We start from the raw sequence: 21,117 nt of genomic DNA, 5'->3' as shown, positions 1-21,117 counted from the left end.
CCATTTCATCTAAAATCAGGAATGAGACAAGGATGCCAACTCGCTCCACTCCTCTTTAACATAGTTTTAGCATTCCTAGCCAGAACAACAAGGCAAGAAGCAAGCATAAAGTGGATCTGAATAGGGAAAGAGGAAGTGAAACTTTCCCTCTTTGCAGATGACATGATTCTGTATTTAAAGAATCCTATAGACTCCATTTCCAAAGTGCTGAGCTGATTCAAAACTTTGGCAAGGGAGCAGGGTATAAAATTACCCCTCAAAAATCAACTGCCAGAGGTCAGAAGATGGTGCTGAAACAACAGGGATGCAGCCTAGCTGTTTCCCACAAAAGAGAAAACCAGGGAATCCCACAAGCCAACTATCTTAAGAAATCCACAACAACAAATTCAAGAAGCGACCGAGAAGTAGTCAAACCGGAAAAGATATCCACATAAAGCTTACATTCAACTTTCTCAAAGAATTCAAAACTCGATGACCTCTCCCCCACCCCTCCCCGCCGGTTCCAAGCCTGAAAAGCAGCTGAGGGCGCCGGGCCGGGAAACCCCAACTGCCACTGGAACCAGCATAGACCAGGCCAGCAAGGAACAGAACCCAGACGCAGAGCACAGGCAGATGAATGGATGGACGGGTGGGTGGCTGGGTGGATAAGTAAAATCTCCAGCCAGATTTTATCAAGGGATTAATAAAAAAACAACCCACAATCTAAGGCTTACAGGATGAGGAAGGTGACATAGGTAAGGATCCTGCAGGTATAAAGGATTGTATGTGACTTAAAATACCTTTATCCCCATAAAGTCAATAACATGGAAGAATTTTACTAATTCTTGAAATGTGCATGTTACCAAAGCTCACTCAAGAAGAAATAGGTCATCTTGTAACCTTGTATCTAAGAAATTAAAATTGTAGTTTGAAACTTCTATATAATTAGAGGGATAGAATGCTCGCCACGCATGTGTGATGCCCTGGGTTCCATCCCTAGCCCTCACAGACACACACACACACACACACACACATACACACACACACACTGTAAAGGAAATCCAAGCCCAATCAAAGAAGAAGGAGTATGAATTGAGAACAATCCTTGTAGCAAAACTACCCTGATACCCAGACATGGTATAAGAAAACAAAACTAGTATAACAATATTCCTCATGAAGTAATTCAAATCCTGCAATATGATCAGATGGAATTTATCTAAGAAACAGGCTTAACACTCAAAAATTAATTCATGTAATGTCACAAAAGGCACCTGAGAAAATCCAGCATCCATTTCTGAGAAGTCAAATTAGGACTCACAGAATGTCTTCAGTCTGGTAAAAAGGCATACACAGACAAAATAATTAATTGTGAAAGGCAGAATATTTTCCACTGATGGTCAAGAACCAGTCAAAGAGATGGGCACCAATGGCTGAAGCTTATAATCCTACCTGGAGGTTGGATGTTTGAAGCCAAACCATGAAAAAAGTCTGTGAGGCATCATTTCCAATTAACTAATAAAATGCCAGACTGAAGGGGCCAGGAGTATAGCCTAGTGGTAGAGTGCTTGCCTAGCATTCACAACTCTGGGTTTGATTACTTGGTACCACATACAGAGAAAAAAAGACAGAAGTGGTACTGTGGCTCACGTGGTAGAGTGCTAGTCTTGAGAAAGGCTAAGAACAGTGCTCAGGCCTTCAGTTCAAGCCCCAGGATTGGCAAAAAAAAAAAACCCTGCCAGACTGAAGACATGACTCAAATGATAGAGTACCAGCTATGAGCAAACAAGCAAGAATTTAAGAATCTGAGTTCCAGCCCCAGTACCAGAAAAAAATAAATGGAAGCCGGACACCAATAACTCAGATGTGTGATCCTAGCTATTCAGGAAACAGATATGAGAACCAAGGTTCAAAACCAGCCCAAACAGAAAAATCCATGAAACTCCTATTTCCAATAAACCACCAAAAAAGTGGAAAATGGGCCTGTGGCTCAGGTGGTAGAGCACTAACAGCACAAAAACTTAGGGACAGTGCTCGGGCCCTGGGTTCAAACCCTAGTAGAGACACACACACACATACACACAGTATACAGAATCTGGGGGTAGCCATGGTGAAGGCCTGCAAAGTCTAGCCTGCACTACATAGTACAAAAACATTATTTAAAAATTAAGAATAGCTGGGCTGCCAGTGACTCATGCCTGTAATCTTAGCTCCTCAGGAGGATGAGATGTAAGGATTTGGGTTCAAAGCCAACTTGGACATGAAAGTCTGTGAGACTTTTATCTCCAATTAACTGCCAGAAAACTGGAAGTGGAGCTGTGGCTCTAGTGGTAGAGCAGTAGCCTTGAGCTGAAGAGCTCAGAGACAGTGCCCAGGCCCAGAGTTCAAGCCCAATGACTGCCACAAAAAAGTTATTTAGTTAAAAAGTTAAGAATGCTGGGAGCTATGGCTCTCTCCTGTAATACTAGCTACTCAAAAGGCTGAGATCTGAGGATTGCAGGTCAGTGCCAGCGTGGGCACTAAAATCTATGAGATTCTAATCTCCAATTAACCACTAGAAAACCGGAAGTGGCACTGTGGCTCAAGGGGTAGGGTGGTAGCCTTGTGCTAAAGAGCTCAGGGATAGTACACAGGGCCAGAGTCCAAGTCCCATGACTGAAAGAAAAAAAAAAAAGAATATCTGTTCTTACTGCTTCTCACTGGAAGTTCTAGGCTACAGTCAGACAAGAAATAGAAATGATATCCAAAAAATGAGAGCCATAAAAAGTTTAGGAGTTGATCTGACAAAAATGAAAAAGACCTGTAGAATGAAACTACAAAATTTGCTATGATGAGGAAAACTTACATAATTAAGAAAATGTGTCATCTTCAAGGGTCAGAGACAACGTTCGGGATTTTTGTGGTGACAGAATGCTCTGCTCAGTGATGGTCAAAGCATGAAGCCACGTGTAATGAATTACATAGTTCTACTACACACACACACACACACACACACACACACACACGGAGACCTTGGGAGTAATTCAAGTCTGTGGTCTCCCTTTCTTGACAGTGTACCATGGTTACATGAAATGGGATAAAAGATATGGCTTAGGATGCCTTTGTTTGGTGTTTTGCCAATTTCTCTGAATCTATTGCTTCCTTACAAATAAAACAAAAATACTACAATTAAAAATGTTCCTTTTATATATTTTTATTGTAATCAATGAAAGGGTTACATTATATTTGCCGTATAGAAGGTGCATTAATTCACATACATTGATACCCTTTCACAATCTTGGTCCCCATTACCCTCCCCCTCACCCCTAAAAATGTTACTTTTATGAATGAAAATAGACTACATAAAAACTACTTAAGTTGCAAGAAAAAGTGAGAGAAAAATATTATTAAAGCATAAAAGCAAGTGTGGAATTATCACAGCAAAGCTATACAAAAAGAGTATGCTCTCTAGAAATACATATGGATGAAATTACCAGAAGGAAATAGAGGAATTGGGGAGTTCAGCGAAGAGCACTTGCCTGGCAGGTGCAAGGTCGTGAGTTAGAGGCTCTATTCTGGGAGAGAAAAATGGAGATACCAGAAAAATAAGCACAAATTTGACGAGCATGTAGATGCATGTCATTTGTCATGATTCAAACTTCCTTGGTAAATGGATCCTACCTGGAAGATTTCTACATTTAAAGAAAGAAGTGGACCTGAGAATGGAATCAATGACGGTGGATATTTTAATTCTGTACAGTTGAAACTGAGGGTGGAGTGGGTTGGACATTTGGAAACAGTAGTCTTCCAGTGTCAGAAAATGAATAAGCACAGAGCTATAGGAGAGTTCATAAAGGTGTCTCACTTCTGCATAGAAGGGCATTGTGCTGTTCTCCCAAGAGTTAGGCAGGCATACACACTGGGTAGTCTCCATTTTTATCCTAACTCGAGGGATGAACAAGTTATCCATTCTTGTTGAATTGGTTACTGGAATGATGAGGTAATACAAGGAAATTTTAAAGCACTCTGTCAGTGAGGCTGGAGGAAAGGGGGAGATGCTGTTCTTTTAAAGGCAAAGCATGTGTCAGTTCTTACCACATCTGGCTGGAAACATCTGGGAAGAGTTATAGTTGGAGGAGTTTAGTAAAGTCTGTGAAAAGTTTCCACTCAAGTTCCCACTCTAGGTGCATTTTTTTTCTGGTCATGGGGCTTGAACTCTGGGCCTGGGCACTCCTAAGTAGTGGGATTACAGGTATGAGCCACCAGCACCAGGCTAGATCTATTTTTTTTTTACAGTCCTAGGGCTTGAACTCAGGGCCCGGGCACTGAGCTTTCTCAAGGTTAGTGCTCTCCCACTTGAGCTACAGTTTCATTTCCAACTTTTTCTGTGTATGTGGTACTGAGAAATTGAACCCTGGACTTCATGTTTGCTAGGCAAGCAGTACGAGGCCACACTCCCAGCCCACATTGTGGTCCTTTTTTCTTTCTTTCTTTTTTTTTTTTTTGTCTATCTTAAAGCTTGGACTCTGGGCCTGAGCGTTGTCCCTGAACTCTTCAGCTCAAGGCTACCACCCTACCCTTGAGCCACAGTGGCACTTCCAGTTTCCTCGTGGTTAATTGAAGATGAGTCTCAGGGTCTTTAGTGCTGGGGCTGGCTTTGAACCAGGATCCTCAGATCTCAGCCTCCTGAGGATTACAGGTGTGAGCCGCCGCACCCTGCTTTTTGTTTTTTGACTGGGCCTGGGTGCTATCCCTGAACTCTTTTGCTCAAGGCTACCACTGTAATACCAATTGAGCCACAGCACCACTTTCTGCTTTTTCAGTGACTAGTTGGAGATAAGAGTCTCACAGACTTTCAGCCATGGCTGGCTTTGAACTAGGATTCCTCAGATCTCAACCTGAGTAGGTAGATCACGGGCATGAGCCACTGGCTCCTGGCTACATTTAATTTTAAATATTGGTAATTTTCAATATGTTGACCTAATCTATTCGTGGCTAGTTAATTTTTAAATTTCACATTCCCTACATTCAGTTTGACATTAGAAGCAGATGAGTGGCAGAGGCTCATTTTTTTCTGAAGCAGAAACGGCGGCCCCAACCCTCCAGATGCCCTAGCTCTGCTCTCTGCTCTGCACCTGACTTCTCTCCCACCTCTGCCACATCACTGTCTCCAGGCAGAAGAGCAACTTCAAGTTCATCAAGTACCAATTGTTGTTGTTTTCCAGCTTGGCTGGAGAGTTCTCCTACTCTCTTCTTTTGGCCCAGTCCTCCTCTCTCTCTCTGACCTGGCTGCTCTGTTGGGAGTCAGCACCGGGGTCAGTCTAAGGGAGTCCTGCCCTGCACCTTTGCTGCTACAGGTGACTCTCATGTGGGGGCTGGCTATGGGTTGTGGCGTTTTCACCTTCCATGAAATGCACACTTCCCAGGTTGCATCCTTCCCCAGGCTGAAGTATGGCTCCCCAGCAGGCAGGAATCATACACATAAAATATACATGCTGACATTACCATCTTAAACCATTTCTAGTGGACAATTTTGCTTTAATATGAATTTATTCCCTGAATGACAAGAAAATAAAACCGGTGACTGGGGATGATAACTAGAGGTGGAAGGAGGGCTAGTGGGAAGGATGAATAAAAGTGAATTTAGTTAAAGAGCTTTATAAGCACGTATATAAATAGAAACAATGAAACCTGTTAAACTGATTTTTTAAAGGCAGGGAGAGAGCCAGAAGTGTGGCCTCATAGTAGAGTGCTTGCCTAGCATGTACAAAGTCCTGGGTTCAATTCCTCATACCACATACACAGAAAAAGCCGGAAGTGGTGCTGTGACTCAAGTGGTACAGCACTAGCCTTGAGGAAAGTTCAAGGACAGTGCTCAGGCCCTGAGTTCAAGCGCCAGAACTGGCAAAAAAAACCCACACACATAAAAAAGGAAGGGAGAATGAGCAAGAGTGTCAGAGGGGATGAGTCTGATGAAATAATTTGCATGCAGGTATGGAAATACCACATTGAAACCTGTCTCGTAAATCTAATAGATGCTAATAAAAGTATTTTTTTTAATGTCAAGGCCAAGAGCATGGTCTAATGGTAGAGTTCCTGCCTACCATGCACAAAGCCTTGGGTTCAATTCCTGGGTATCACATATACAGAAAAAGCCAGAAGTGGCACTGTAGCTCAAGTGGTACAGTGCTTGCCTTGAGAAAGTCCAAGGACAGTGCCCAGGCCCTAAGTTCAAGCCCCAGGACTAGAAAAACAAAAATGTCAGGGATTAGGAGTGTGACCTTGTGGTAGAGTGTTTGCCTAGCAACCACATAGAAGAATGAAGTGGAAAGTGGTGCTGTGGCTCAAGTGGTTGAGTGCTAGCCTTGAGAAAGCTTAAGGACAGTGCCCAGGACCTGAGTTCAAGCTCCAGGTCTGGCAAAAAAATTCAGGCCTAGAATAATTGGCTCACATCTGTAATCCCAGCTGCTCCAGAGGCAGAGATGCTAGGATTGCAGTCCAAGGTCAGCGAAGGTAAAATCTCAAATGCTGTCTGAAAAAGAAACAAACTAAAAGCAGAGGGGTAGAGTGTTTGCTTAGCAAGTTCAGTCTCCAGAACCATACACACACACACACACACACACACACACACATATACATATGTGTATGTATACATATATGCATATATATGTGTACATAAACATATATACATATGTACGTATATTAGCCACTAGATGTGATGATTTCTCAAGAGGCTGAAGCAGTAGATTATGGATCTGAGACAAGCCTGGGACTATATAGTAAGTTCTTCCCTAAAAAAAAATAGATTTTTAGAAGTGGCACTGTGCCGGGGCCAGCCGGCAGCAAACCAGGGTTCGCGGATTGGGATTCCTGAAATAGGGGCAAGGACTAGGAAAAAATAGAAGAGAGACAAACAGATGGAGTTCGGGAGGACTACAGCCCAAGTCAGCAGTCCAAGAAGACTGTGAGCTCCAGACTGCCGCCTAAGAGACTCTCTCGTTTATTTTAAGTTCCGACCTTAAATACTCTTCTTAAAACTAGGGAGTTGCCAGAGGCTACATTCATACAAAATAGTAAACAAATCACATATAGGATAAATGAGAAAGGATTAACATTGCTTAAAGTCATCATGATAAGAACTGATTGACATTGCTTAAAGTCATCATGATAAGAGTTACTTCCTTGTGTATACAGTTGTGTAGGTCCAAGGTCAGGTCCAAGGTCATTGACCCCACAGTCGGTCCCCAACATCTCCCCCGTCTTTCTTTTAAAAGATGCGACTTGCTTGTCTTAGGTTGGGTGGATCGCTGACTCTGCCTTACCCGTCATGGGGAACTTCTTCAGATCAAGCTGAAGGCCCTGTCTTAGGTTGGTCAGAGAGCGTCCCCTCTTATCCCATCCTTGACTGCGATTCCTCTCGGGGGGGAATTCATCCATCTGGGGCTTAGATCTGCGGAGTTGTTCGATTGGTGACTGTTGCAGATGTGACCATTGGACGGCTACTGGCCATAGGTGTTGATTTGTTCCCAACCATAGCTTCAGTTGTCACTTTACTTGGAGTAGAAACAACAGCAGTTGGCTTGATATTGGCTGTTGGTGGATCTGAAGTGCTGGCAATTCCTCATTCTTCAGAAGCTGCAGTAGTTTTCAACGTGATCTGTCTCTGCTGTTCTGGGACCTTACTAGTAGGTTCTTGAGGCTCTTTTTTCGGCTCTAAGTGCCTCCCTTGATGCTCTCGGAGTTCTCTCTCCAATCTACTGATTCGACCTTCTAAATGGGACTTAAGAGCTGTCATACAAGCATCAAGTTCATTTTTTTTTTGCTGATCTAACATTCCATTCTCCCCCCTCTTTAAAACAATGCAATAATTCAAACCTAAATGATTTTCTTGATTAAACCTTGAACATGTTCACTCACTCATTCACACACATTCATACTCAAAGATTTTAAAGTGCACAAAATTAATATTGGCCATTCATTTTAAGGAAGTTTGTGTCAAGAGAACTTTGCCAATTTTACTCTTGCAGGTGAGAATCAGGTTCAAAACAAAACTTTAGAAAAACCTTAAGGATCCATATTTAAAACTGGTACCAATTTCAAAGACAAAACTGGACAAGAAAAATATGTAACACGAACAAGACAAAGAAACAGAGACTTTTACACTTAACATAAAAACATGAATTCAGGTCTTTTCCGCATTACAGGATGCATTACTGGAGGGTTGGGGGTGAAGGTCCAGTGGGTCGCTGCTTGGATGACCACTGTCACTCTCCACAATCCGAACATAGCGTTCGGGCAGCCAGCAGGCATCATTTTCTTCCACAGGGGGGGTCCTTCACCTTGTCCCAGATTTTCAGGTCCCTGTTCGGGCGCCAGTTGCCGGGGCCAGCCGGCAGCAAACCAGGGTTCGCGGATTGGGATTCCTGAAATAGGGGCAAGGACTAGGAAAAAATAGAAGAGAGACAAACAGATGGAGTTCGGGAGGACTACAGCCCAAGTCAGCAGTCCAAGAAGACTGTGAGCTCCAGACTGCCGCCTAAGAGACTCTCTCGTTTATTTTAAGTTCCGACCTTAAATACTCTTCTTAAAACTAGGGAGTTGCCAGAGGCTACATTCATACAAAATAGTAAACAAATCACATATAGGATAAATGAGAAAGGATTAACATTGCTTAAAGTCATCATGATAAGAACTGATTGACATTGCTTAAAGTCATCATGATAAGAGTTACTTCCTTGTGTATACAGTTGTGTAGGTCCAAGGTCAGGTCCAAGGTCATTGACCCCACAGTCGGTCCCCAACAGCACTGGGGCTCAAAGCAGTAGAATGATAGCCTTGAACAAAAGAGCTCAGGGAGAATGCACATGCTCTGAGTTCCAGACCCATGACCTACTAAAAAATCTTTTTAGTTGATTTTTTGTCTCTGGGCTGGTTCTGGGGATTGAACTCTACCGCTCTCCCACTGAAGCAATAGTTCTACTCTGCATTTTTTTGGTGGTTAATTGGAGACAGGAATCTCAAGATTTCTTACCTGGCCTGTGAGGAAACTGAGATTCTCACATCTCAAGCCTCCTAAGTAGCTAGGAACACAGGCATAAGCCATTAGTACTGGACAAATTGCTGAAGTAAAATTTGAAAATCAGAAGTAAACAATCGTATGTACTTTCTTTTCTGTACGTAGGTGGGGGGGGCGGGTGCATGCACAGGCTGACTCAAGTTCTAGGGCTTAAATTTGTTCAAGGGAATGGAATGTTAAATGTTTTCTTGTGATAGCTTTCTGACTGAAATCTATTCCATGTTTCCTCAGTGTCTTTCCATAATCCATTTGTAATTTATTATTAAAAACATGGGAAAACATCTAATATTGGGAGAATCCCTGAATTCAATTTATGATTTTACTGCTAATTGAGTAATTCACTATGTGTTAAGTCTTAGAACACTACCTGGCACATAGGAAATTCTGTAAAGGTTTTCCACTTTCATCAGCATAAGTGTTACTATTCAGACTTGGGAGAAATATTTCCTCAGGTTCACATCAAAGGGATTACTGTAGCTGGGCACTCATGGCTCATGCCTGTAATCCTAGCTTCTCAGAAGGCTGAGACAGGAGAATCTTGATTTGAAGCTAGCCAGGCAAGAAAGTCCATGAGAATCTTAGCTCTCCTTAATCACCACAAAACCGTAAGTGGTTAAACAAACTGTCCTGCTAGGTAGGGTTGAAGAGAGCACAACATAGTAGCTTCTGAGGGGTTTTAATCACCAAAAACAAATCATCTAGGTTCTGTTGTACCTGCCAGGAAGAAGGGGGTGGTATAGTTGAAGTCACACATAGACTTCTTACAGGCTGACAGGCAAGTCAAGTGTCTTCCCATGAGTAAAGAACTTCAGAATTAGGGGTTATCTGTTTAATTACCTCCTAATGTTCTTCCCTTTACCTTGGTTTTTTCCACAATCCGGAAGTGTGAGTGTTGGAGTGGCTCACAGCTGCTTTCTCTTTTCCATTTGGCAGATGATACTACAACTCTGACTGATGAGCACCTGAATCCAATCAGGGCCCACCTGGGAAAGCAGTGGAAAAGCTGTGCGCGGAAGCTGGGCTTCTCTGAGTCTCAGATTGATGAAATTGACCATGACTATGAGCGAGATGGACTAAGAGAAAAAGTCTACCAGATGATCCAGAAATGGCTGATGAGAGAAGGCAATAAGGGAGCCACAGTGGGAAAGCTGGCGATGGCACTCTATCATTGTTCTAGACGAGACCTTCTGACCTGCTTGTTACAGGTTAACTAGAACTACCCCTTCAGGAGCTTTGAACACATGAAGCACCTTCCTCTCTTAGGAGCTAACCCACTGAGGTTCCTGCTGCCTAGAATGTTCAGAACTCTGTCCACTGAACTTTTCTGTCTTCAGACATATTTCATGCATTTTGGATCTGGAGAATGAGAAGTCTACACCTAGAAACCTACTTTCAGCATAAGTATAAAAAAGATCTTTTAATAATGCAGACCAATTTAAAAAAAAAAAAAGACAGAAACAAGCCAGGTGTGGTGGCTCACGCCTATAATCCTAGCTACTCAGGAGGCTGAAATGTGAAGATCTCGGTTCAAAGCCAGCCTGGGCACTAAAGTCCATGGGACTTTTATCTCCAATTAACCACTGGAAAACTGGAAGTGGCACTGGCTCAAGGGGTAGAGCAATACCCTTGAGCTGAAGAGCTCAGGGACAGCACTCAGGCCCAGAGTTCAAACCCCATGACCACTCCCCCTCCCCGAAAAAAAAGAAATGAATTGAGTCTTGAAATGGAAAGAAAAGGTCTACCAGACCCTTGTTATCTCAACCTTATGATTCTTAGAAGTCCTTCATGGATAAAACGCCACAACACATATTCATGGTGCTTAAGAGTTTAGCTCTGTACTGCAGATGCTTGATTCATTTTTCCCATAACTCTGCTGAACTTTTGCTTAAAACCTGCCACCTTCCCACATATGTGGAATTTTCATTAATAACGCATTATCACTTCAATTAAGCTCATTCATTCTTATTTCTTTGGGTGTCTTTTTTATGTGTGAGGGAAATTTTTCTAAAAGAAAGGGCATGGAAACACAGCCACTCTCACAACTTAAACACAACTGTGATCCATAAGGGAATAGAATACTTGTTTTTATCCTTTCTATTTGACTGTCATTTTTTTCATTTTTGTTGAGTGCACTTGGTTAAAATAATGTGTAATAAATCATGAACTAATACTTGAAAAAAAATTTTCTTTCATCTCATGCCATGAACTTCCGTTATGTACTCACTCAATTTCTTGAGTTTTGTCGGGGAAGATTTTCAGAGAATGTAAAATAAACAAGTGTCTTATACAATCTTCCTGTCTGTTCTGATATTTTGTATGTTAAATTCAGTTCTTCCCAAAATTATATGATCAGTTAACATCAATATCAAATGCGGGTCAGTCACTGTAGATTTTAAGGATTATGTGCAATTCCACTCCAGGATACTAAATCATACATTAGCTGAGAAGATTTTTTAAGGACTATTAGGGAGAAAAGAAAAACACCAGGAAAAACTGTTCACATTTCCCTAGAAATTGTCGCAAAGAACTGCTACTAATCATTGTGACAACTATGAAAATTCTTGAATAATTTCTTCCACAATCTTGAGAAGAGAAATAGAACATCAGAGAAATGAAATAAACACATGATTAATAAATCGGTGAATCTGAGAGCCTGACCACTTAGCAGAGTTATGGAAGCTCAAGATCTGGAAGAAGAAGGGGTACACCTTGCCATCTTTAATGAGCTGAGATCCTGTGCCATTCAAAATCCTGCCCTCCTCCATTTGGTCCTATCACCTAGTTCAATTGCAGTCCCTGGGTCAATATGGGGTGTTGAAACCATGGCTCCCATGAGAAAACAACCCAGGAAAGAGGCTCACAGATTCATAAACGTCAGTCATGAAAATCTGGTCACTAGTACTTCAGTTCCTCTGTCCTTTCTTCCCTCCCCTTTCTTCATCCACTACTAGGTACTGTACTCTGCTTCATAACTGAATGGAGATTCCCATTGCTCTAACCTTTGGTGACACCTCTCCCACCCTGCTCAGGTTCATCTATTCATGTCCTGTCTCTCCACAGCCTGGAAACCATTCCTCCTTTTGCTCCACTCATTTCTGCCTTTCCCACATCATTTTTGTTTGTTTACCATTTTCTTATTTTTTGATTTAGCTGTGAGTCTCTGGGAGTAGAATGTAGGTATGTATCATTTTTTAAATTAAATTTATTAACAGAGTTTTTTTGTGGGGGATGCAGGGCATTGTGTAGGGGTAGGGCACTCTGATTACCCAGCAGTAGGGAGACTGAGTTGGAGCACCTGTGCTCCCACTGGCCCCACCTCCTCCACCCTTGTAAGAACCGGAGGGATAAATGGGGAGCTGAGCTGACTGTTGCAGATTACGGCTCCTGAGCCCTACCTGCTTGCTTCTGTGCCTACCACTGCTGACGAGAGCAGACCCAACAGCTCCACAGCCTTGCACCATGGGGGAGATTGTGTACATGCAGGCAGGCCAGTGTGGAAATCAAATAGGCAGAAAGGTGAGCATGGCACTGATGGAGGACTCAAGTCTCAATTTTAGGGGAAGGAAGAAGAGGAGGAGGAGGTCATGGCTGGGCTGAGGAAGATGGGGTCCCATTAGTGGTTCCTAACATCTTGGAGAATGAAGTTCCTCCAGTAAGCTGTTTCAATTGCCCCAATGCGTGTGGGGCTGTGTGTGTGTGTGTGTGTGTGTGTGTGTGTGTGTGTGTGTGTGTGTGTGTGTGTGTGTGTGTTGTTAGTGTTGCCTGAGACTCAGTTGTTATACTTAGTCTCCTGGGAAGAGACTAATAAAATTTTTTCCTCTGGTTTAATAAAAGAAATACAGTGTCTTTAAGTTGATAGAGAGAATTGCCTTTGTATCAACAAATGGGCGTCTGATAGTTGAGAGCAGATGGGCGTCAGATAGTTGAGAACAGTTCTTCTACCTTAATGCAAACCTCTCTTGAGTTTTCATGTCCCATCTCAGCTCCATTAAGCTGGGTGTTTCCTAGCTCAGTGATGGTCAGTCTAGGTTCTGAGGACTCTAGGGGTTCTGGAGACACTTCTAGCTGAGTCTTCTAGTGACTGCTTTTCCAATTTCATGTCCATGTGAGGCCAGGTTCTCAACATAGAATATTGTTGTGCCCAAAATACAAGTGGAACGTAGTGCAGCATAAGATGGAATGCACGTAAGAGAACCCAGATATCTTCTATTCAGCCAGATAGCAAAGAGATTAACAAAATTAAAATATTACCATTTTATTTTTTTTAATTTTAGAAAATGTATTTTTTACAAAAATGTTTAACAGGACATGGGTTTCTTATAGTTACATTAAAATGCATTAATGTTTATAGACAGTTAACAGTCTATGCCATAATACAATTCGTCTTCCATCTCAGTTTTGGGAAATTCTGAACCTTGAACATGGAATTGACTGCACTGGCTCCTACCATGGAGAGAGCAGCCTGCAACTGCAGAGAATCAATGTGTATTACAACGAGGTAGCTGGTGAGTAGCTTCTATCGGCTTTTTATACTATGGCAGAAAAATGGTTCCTATGAGAATACAAATGACAAGGGGTGGTACTTTCTAAGGTGGTACTATAGTTTGAACTTGGGTCCTCCAGCTTCTAAGACTAGCACTGAAACCATTTGAGCCACTCCACCAGCCATTTTACTTTAACTTTTAAGTACATGCTTGTGATTTGTCCCCAGGAAAGCCTTGCACCTGAATTCCCCATACCTCTATTCCATACCCAGAATTGGGTATAGGTGTGCCTATTCACACGTGGCTCACTTTGTTTTGGCCGGGGGGGGGGGGGCAGTCCTTGAACTCAGGGCCTGACCATTGTCCTTGGACTTTTCAAGGCCAGAGCTCTATCATGTGAGCCTCAGCACCGCTTCCAGCTTTTTTCTATATATGTGGTGTCAAGGAATCAAACCTGGGTCTTCGTGCATGCTAGGCAAGCACTCTACCACTAGGCCAAACTCCCGGCCCCACATGGCTCACTTTTTTTTTTTAAATGATGTTTTATTGTATACTGGAGAAAAAAAAGAGGAGCATTTACAAAACTTTTAAGTTTGTCAGACAGTTTATATGACAGTGCAAATTGGTGCTTGCCAAGCTCCAGACAGATTGTTAATGTTACATGACAGGGATAAATAAATTACTGCTGTCTGCAACACAGTTGCACTACAATTGTACTGGTGCTGCTCATGAGATCTGGTGGATGGACAGCTGCATGGAAAGACTTTGCCTGCTGCTTAGAAGGCTGGGACTTGGTTTGGAAATGAAAAGGGTGTGTCTCTTTTATTTTTGGCTGTGCTGCAGGGCAGCAGAATCCATGTAGCAAGTCTGTTCCCCCTCTCACCTCCAGCTGCCCTTGGTTCCATCTTCCTGGTCCTCTGGTCCTACCCACATTCTTCCTCTGCACCAAGGAGTGAGGTATTCAGTCTACTTTTCCCAGAAACCTTAAACTGTGTTCTTAGTTGTTCAGAGGGCTACGGTGTCCCACAGCCAAGTTTCAAGCTGTTTACAGTTGTGTCTGTTTTGCAGGTGCACTAGATACGTGTGTACTGCTCGAGGAGGGGGCTGGGTGGCACTCCTCAGGCTCAGTGTACCTTCATTGTGGGCCATTTGGAGACTCAGCTGGCAGAGCGACAGGTGTAGTGAACTTGATGGTCTTGCTCTGGTTGTTAGTGGACACGGTGTTCATATTACAAGGCTTCTGCCAAGTGATTTGCTCTTCCCTTTGCAGATAGGACTCTGGGCCTGGCCTATTTGTGTGACATTAAGGTCAGGCATTGGGTGGCTAGAGTCCTATGGAGTAACAGACATGTCCCCTCACCCACTCTGTTCCTAAGGCACCCTGAAGTCTCAGAGTAAGGCTTAGCAGAGGAAAGGCTCCATCACATTCACCCTTGCTTGACTGTCCTCTATTTTGGGTGTCGTGAGGAACCCTCTAGGTGTGTATGGACTTCCTGCCTCTATAGTTCCCGTGTGCCTCCTGACTATTATTTTCCAGAAATGAGCTGGGCCTATAGATGCTGTGGGATAGGCATGGTCGGGTATTGTTCACACTGTCTGTGGCCCCAAGGACCAATAATCTCTTCATAGTGCTGGAGTGGGAATTTCCATTGTAAAGGAAAGGCCCCTTTCTGAGTGTGTGGCACTTAGATCATAGTGATTAATAGTGGTTCTGAACCTGTGCAGTCTCTGTTCTTAGTGCTACACATCTATTAATGGATTTAATTCTCACACTAGCTCTCTGATACACACAGTTGCCATCCTTTCTGTAAAGATATGAGTCTTGCCTTTGCCATCTAGCTCTAGTGTCTGGCTTTCACTCCATAGCTACACAATGAAGGTTTGGGATCACACATTCTTTATCAGGACCACTCACCAGATTGGTGAAGGGAAATGAAGAAAGTTATCTACTTGTCTCTGTATAGGTCTCTATAGGATTGCAGCCAAACTCTGGCCTCCTTCCTGTCTACCTTCCCCATGTCTTTGTTTTATACTTTCTCTTCCCACTTTTCCTGTTCTTATCTCTGTTTTCTGTTCTCTGACTGTCTTTCCTGTGGCCAGGAGCTCAGTTTTGATAACTGGTAACTTTTGCCTTTGTCCACACTGTACCTTGCTTTCCTTAAGAAGATAAGGCAAAGATCAGTCCCTGCCTGACAGCATTGCAGGGTCCTTCAAAGGCATTCTGCCCATCTTCCCACAGTGTGTTTGAGAGGGCCAGGTGGAGAATCACTTCCATTTTTTATTAAAGAATTTATTAACATTAATTTTTATATCGTATTTCAAATGACAAGTTTAACAAACAAGTGTTCAAGAAGGGAATCTCTATATACAATCACTGGGACTTAGTTTTTAGAACTTAATCCAAACTAGGCTAAGGGTTTGTATGTCATAGAAACATATTTATGAAATAAAGCATTATGTCTATAGAGTCATAGGTTTTTATGTCTATATAGTTATGTTTATATTTCCATTACCATGTCCATAGCATTGGGTATGCAAATATTGAGTCCTCGCTCTTGTACTCTTTGGATTTAATAGCCACATATTAAGGATACCATGCGCCTTTTGTTCCTTAGGTCTTGACTTGTCTCACTCAACATGATTCGCTCTAGATTCATCCACTTCCCTGCGAATGCCATTATTTTATCTTGTCTGTTGGCTATGTAGAATTCCATTGTGTGTGTGTGTGTGTGTGTACATATATATATCACATTTTTTCTGTATCCATTTATCTGCAGTAGGGCATCTGGATTGTTTCCATCACCTGGCTATTGTGAATAGTGCAGACATGAACATAGCTGAGCAGGTGTCCTTATCGTATCTTGGGTTATGATGTTCAGGGTAGATACCCAGAAGTGGTATGGCGGGATCGTAGGGAAGGTCTGTTTTCAATTCTTTAAAGAAACCTCCACACTGCTTTCCAGAGTGGCTGAACTAGTCTACATTCCCACCAGCAGTGTAGTAGGGTTCCTTTTTCTCCACAACCCCGCCAGCAACTATCATTTTCTGAGTACAAAATCTTGGCCATTCTTGTTGGGGTAAGGTAGTATCTTAGGGTTGTTTTTATTTCCATTTCCTTTATGACCATGGATGATGAACATTTTCTCATATGCTTTTCTGCCATTTTAATCTCTTCTTCTGATAAGTCTCTCTTTAGTTCCCTTGACTATTTAGTGAATGGTTCGTTGGGTTTGGGGGGGGGGAATTAGTTTCTTGAGTTCCCTGTAGATACTGGATATTAAGCATTTGTCAGATGTATTATTGGTGAATATCTTTTCAATATAATGCTGGAACCCTTAGCCAGAGCAATAAGGCAAGAAAAGGACATCAAAGGGATCCACATAGGTAAAGAAGAAAAACTCTCCCTATTCGCAGATGACATGATCTTCTACTTGAGTGATCCAACCAACTCCACTCTCAAACTCCTAGAATTAATAAACTACTTTAGCAAAGCGACAGGATACAAAATTAACCTTCAGAAGTCAGTAGCCTTCTTGTACACCAACAATATACAAACAGAAGGCCAAATCAAGAAAATGATCCCATTCGCAATAGCCCCCAAAAGAATAAAATACTTAGGAATATACTTAACCAAAGATGTAAAGGAATTATTCAATGAAAACTATAAAAGCCTAACAAAAGAAATTAAAGAGGACACTAGGAAATGGAAAGACATCCCATGCTCATGGATAGGGAGAACCAACATAGTGAAAATGGCTATACTGCCAAAATTGATATACAAATTCAATGCAATCCCCATCAAAATCCCAAAGACATTCTTTACAGAAATAGAAGATATAATCCCAAGATTCATATGGAACAAGAAAAGACCTAGAATAGCCCAAACAATTCTAGGCAAAAAGAGCAATGCAGGTGGTATTACAATACCAGACTTCAAACTCTACTATAGAGCCATAATAACAAAAACTGCTTGGTATTGGCACAAAAACAGACCAGAAGATCAATGGAACAGAACAGAAGACCCAGAAATAGAACCATATACCTATAGGCAACTTGTATTTGACAAAGGAGCCAAAGATATACAATGGAACAAGCACAGTCTATTCAATTATTGGTGCTTGCACAACTGGGCAGCCACAGGCAGAAACTAAACATTGACCCCAGCCTTTCGCCATGCACAAGCATTAACTCAAAGTGGATCAAGGACCTCAACGTGACTCACTTTTGAAAAAGGTTCTTGCCATATTTCTTTTGCCCCAATTAGACTCAAACGCTGATGTTCATCTTTGCCCCCTTAGTAGCTGAAACCTGTTTCAGCCACCATGCCTAAAGCACAAGGAATGCATATTAATTGAAGAAACAACCACAAACATTTTTGCAGTTGATGAAGCTTCTTGCGTGGTGTTCCACACTCAGTATATCTGTTTTCCCTGGCCACATCTCAAATGCTGCAATTTCTATAATGAATATTGACAGCCACATAGGGTAGGCTTGCCAACCAGAGGCCGAAGTCAACTCTTGTTCCCACAGGCAATAAATACGTTCCTCGGGCCATTTTGGTGGACCTAGAGCCTGGCCCCCTAGACTCCTTGAGATCGGGACCATTTGGCAAGATCTTCAGGCCAGACAACTTTGTATTCGGTATGTTGGCATGTTGGCATGATCTTTGGGAGATGGTTGACTGACTGACACCCTCCTTCCTAGTTTCTAGGCACTCCCCAGTGCCACACTGAGCCTTTATTCACATAGGCATAGTCCTCACCAAACCCACCCATTCCAGTCCCTGGGAGTCATGCCCCTGGCCACTCAGACAGCTCAAATCACATTGTAGTCCTGTGTCATTAACTACCTTCCTGGTACTGAGAAATGCTCTGTTCTTTACTAGAAGTACTTGCTTTGGGTTAAAATGTATCTTCCTCAACATTGTTTTTTACTTTTTTTAGAACTTCAGTGATTTTGGGGGGGTCCTGGATATATTGAAAACATTTAACCAGTTTAATAGCTAAGGTTTGCTCAGAGTCCTGTTCTCTTCATGATGCAAATGGCAAAGTCATTATACTTGGGGTCTGTGTCTTATAATCTCTTATGTCTGACAGGCCAAAGAGGGACAAGCAATAACTGGGCCAAGGGCCACTACACAGAGGGAGCTGAACTGGTGGACTCTGTCCTGGACGTGGTAAGGAGGGAGTCTGAAAGCTGTGACTGTCTCCAGGGCTTCCAGCTGGCCCACTCCCTGGGAGGTGGCACTGGCTCAGGCATGGGAACCCTGATTCTCAACAAGATCCGAGAAGAGTACCCAGACCGCATCATGAACACCTTCAGTGTCATGCCCTCGCCCAAGGTGTCGGACACAGTGGTGGAGCCCTACAACGCCATGCTCTCTATGCACCAGTTGTTAGAAAATGCAAATGAGACCTTCTGCTTCGACAACGAGGCCCTGCACAACATCTGTTTCCACACCCTGAAGCTGCCCACCCCCACCTACGGGGACCTCAACCACCTGGTGTCAGCCACCATGAGCGGGGTCACCACCTGCCTGCGCTTCCCGGGCCAGCTCAACGCTGACCTGCGCAAGCTGGCCGTGAACATGGTGCCCTTTCCCCGCCTGCACTTCTTCATGCCAGGCTTCGCCCCCCTGACCAGCCAGGGCAGCCAGCAGTACCGGGCCCTCACGGTGCCCGAGCTCACCCAGCAGATGTTCGACTCCAAGAACATGATGGTTGCCTGTGACCCGCGCCACGGCCGCTACTTGACGGTGGCTGCCATCTTCCGGGGCCGCATGTCCATGAGGGAGGTGGACGAGCAGATACTCCACATGCAGAACAAGAACAGCAGCTACTTTGCAGAATGGCTCCCCAACAACGTGATGACGGCCTTGTGCGACATCCCCCCTCCTGGCCTCGAGATGTCAGCCACCTTAATAGGCAACAACACCACCATCCAGGAGCCGTTCAAGCGCATCTCAGAGCAGTTCTCAGCCATGTTCCGGCGCAAGGCGTTTCTTCATTGGTACACCGGCGAGGGCATGGACGAGATGGAGTTCACCGAGGCCGAGAGCAACATCAATGACCTGGTATCTGAGTACCAGCAGTGCCAGGAAGCCACAGCGTAGGATCAGGGCGAGTTTGAAGAAGAATCCCTTGAGGAAGCGACTTACAAAGGCAGAGCCCTCAGAACTACACTTCCAAAGTGTCAGCCACGTGGCATGTGCGCCTGCTCTAAAGTGAGACATGTTGTAAAGCATAAAATACAGAGCAATTGTCAAATAGCTTAACACACAAAAAAGCCCACAAACGTTTGTATTGATCACGCATGAAAATAATAGCACTAATCACATAATAGTTTGATCACACATTGTATTATTGATCACACATTAAATTATATTATTTCCTAATTTAACATGGTTTTGTTTTCTTTAATTTGGCTTCTAGAAAACTTTATAGTGCCAGAAGAGAATTTCAGTGAGTCACAGCGTAGCTCATGCTGTCTCTCTCAATACCACTACTGACAGGATTGCTTCCTTTTCAAAGCCGAGACTGCCTCCTTCAACCTGACACTCTAACTCCCTCTGTCAAGTGTGCTGTGTTTACTTAAGAGCTGTTTTAAAGCTGTTTATCCCAATATAACTATGGTGGTCTGTTTACCATCATTGTATCAAGGAACTGGGATAAAGAACTGAACAGGTGCAAAGGTTTGTTTTGGCTCATAGTTTCAGTCCGTGGTAGGTTGGTTGTACTGTTTCAGGAGCCCTCCCGAGGCAGAACATCATGGTATATAGAATTGTGTTCACCTCAGGCTGGCATGGTAGTAAGGAGAAAGAAAAGATGGGGCAGGGGCTTCAGAATACTCTTCCAGGGCACGGGAGTTTGGCCTAGTGATAGGGTGCTTGCCTAGCATGCATGAAGACCCAGGTTTGATTCCTTGATACCACATACACAGAAAAAAGCCAGAAGTGGTGCTGAGGCTCAAATGGTAGATCTCTGGCCTTGAGAAAGCCCAAGGGCAGTGCTCAGGCCCTGAGCTCAAGCCCAGGACTGGCAAACAAAAAGTCTCAGAATACTCTTCCAACCATGTCTCCTCACAACCTAACTTCCTCCCACTAGTCCCCACCTGCTAATGGTTCCACCGCCTCCCAGTAGTGACAAAACCTCCAGCATTATGTCTTTGAGGGATATTTAAGATCCAAACCAGAACATTCCCTAAGTATAAGGTTTTTTTAAATTTTCAAATGCATTCATTTGACATTTTGTACTGTGGTTTCAGAGTCAAAAAGAAAATACTTGTCTTTGTCACCAAGACCTTATTCGTTTTTTTTGTTTTTTTGTTTTTGTTTTCTTACAGAGGGCAATAATAGAGACTGGCTTTGTTGTCACTTGAACCCATGATCCTTCTTCCTCCTAAATAGCTAGGAAAATCCAGCCATGAGAAACAGAGAAGCCACATTTTGAGAGGTGGAATTGGGAGTCTATTGGAGAGCCGGCATCTGCATGGAGAACTATTGTCCCATTGACCAGCAGACGGAAACAGAGCTAACACAAAGCTTTTAAAGACAAAAACCACATGCTTGGGGTAGAGACCACACCTTAACAAAAGCAGACCTTA

The 21,117-nt window shown here is 43.2% G+C and overlaps 1 protein-coding gene across 1 annotated transcript; it reads left to right on the top strand.

Moving 5' to 3' along the window:
* The first annotated feature begins 12,490 nt into the window (after window positions 1–12,490).
* LOC150048374 (tubulin beta-1 chain-like) lies at window positions 12,491–19,627 on the top strand. The gene is made up of 4 exons (XM_090355419.1): window positions 12,491–12,547; window positions 13,428–13,536; window positions 18,046–18,156; window positions 18,612–19,627. Exons 1-4 carry the CDS (start codon window positions 12,491–12,493, stop codon window positions 19,625–19,627), a joined length of 1,293 nt encoding a protein of 430 aa, XP_090211545.1.
* The last annotated feature ends 1,490 nt before the right edge of the window (window positions 19,628–21,117 follow it).

This window comes from Megascapheus bottae, chromosome 22 (assembly GCF_031878675.1).
Source record: "Megascapheus bottae isolate mThoBot1 chromosome 22, mThoBot2.hap1, whole genome shotgun sequence".
Classification (NCBI taxonomy): domain Eukaryota; kingdom Metazoa; phylum Chordata; class Mammalia; order Rodentia; family Geomyidae; genus Megascapheus; species Megascapheus bottae.
This window is presented reverse-complemented; position numbering and strand designations above follow the sequence as displayed.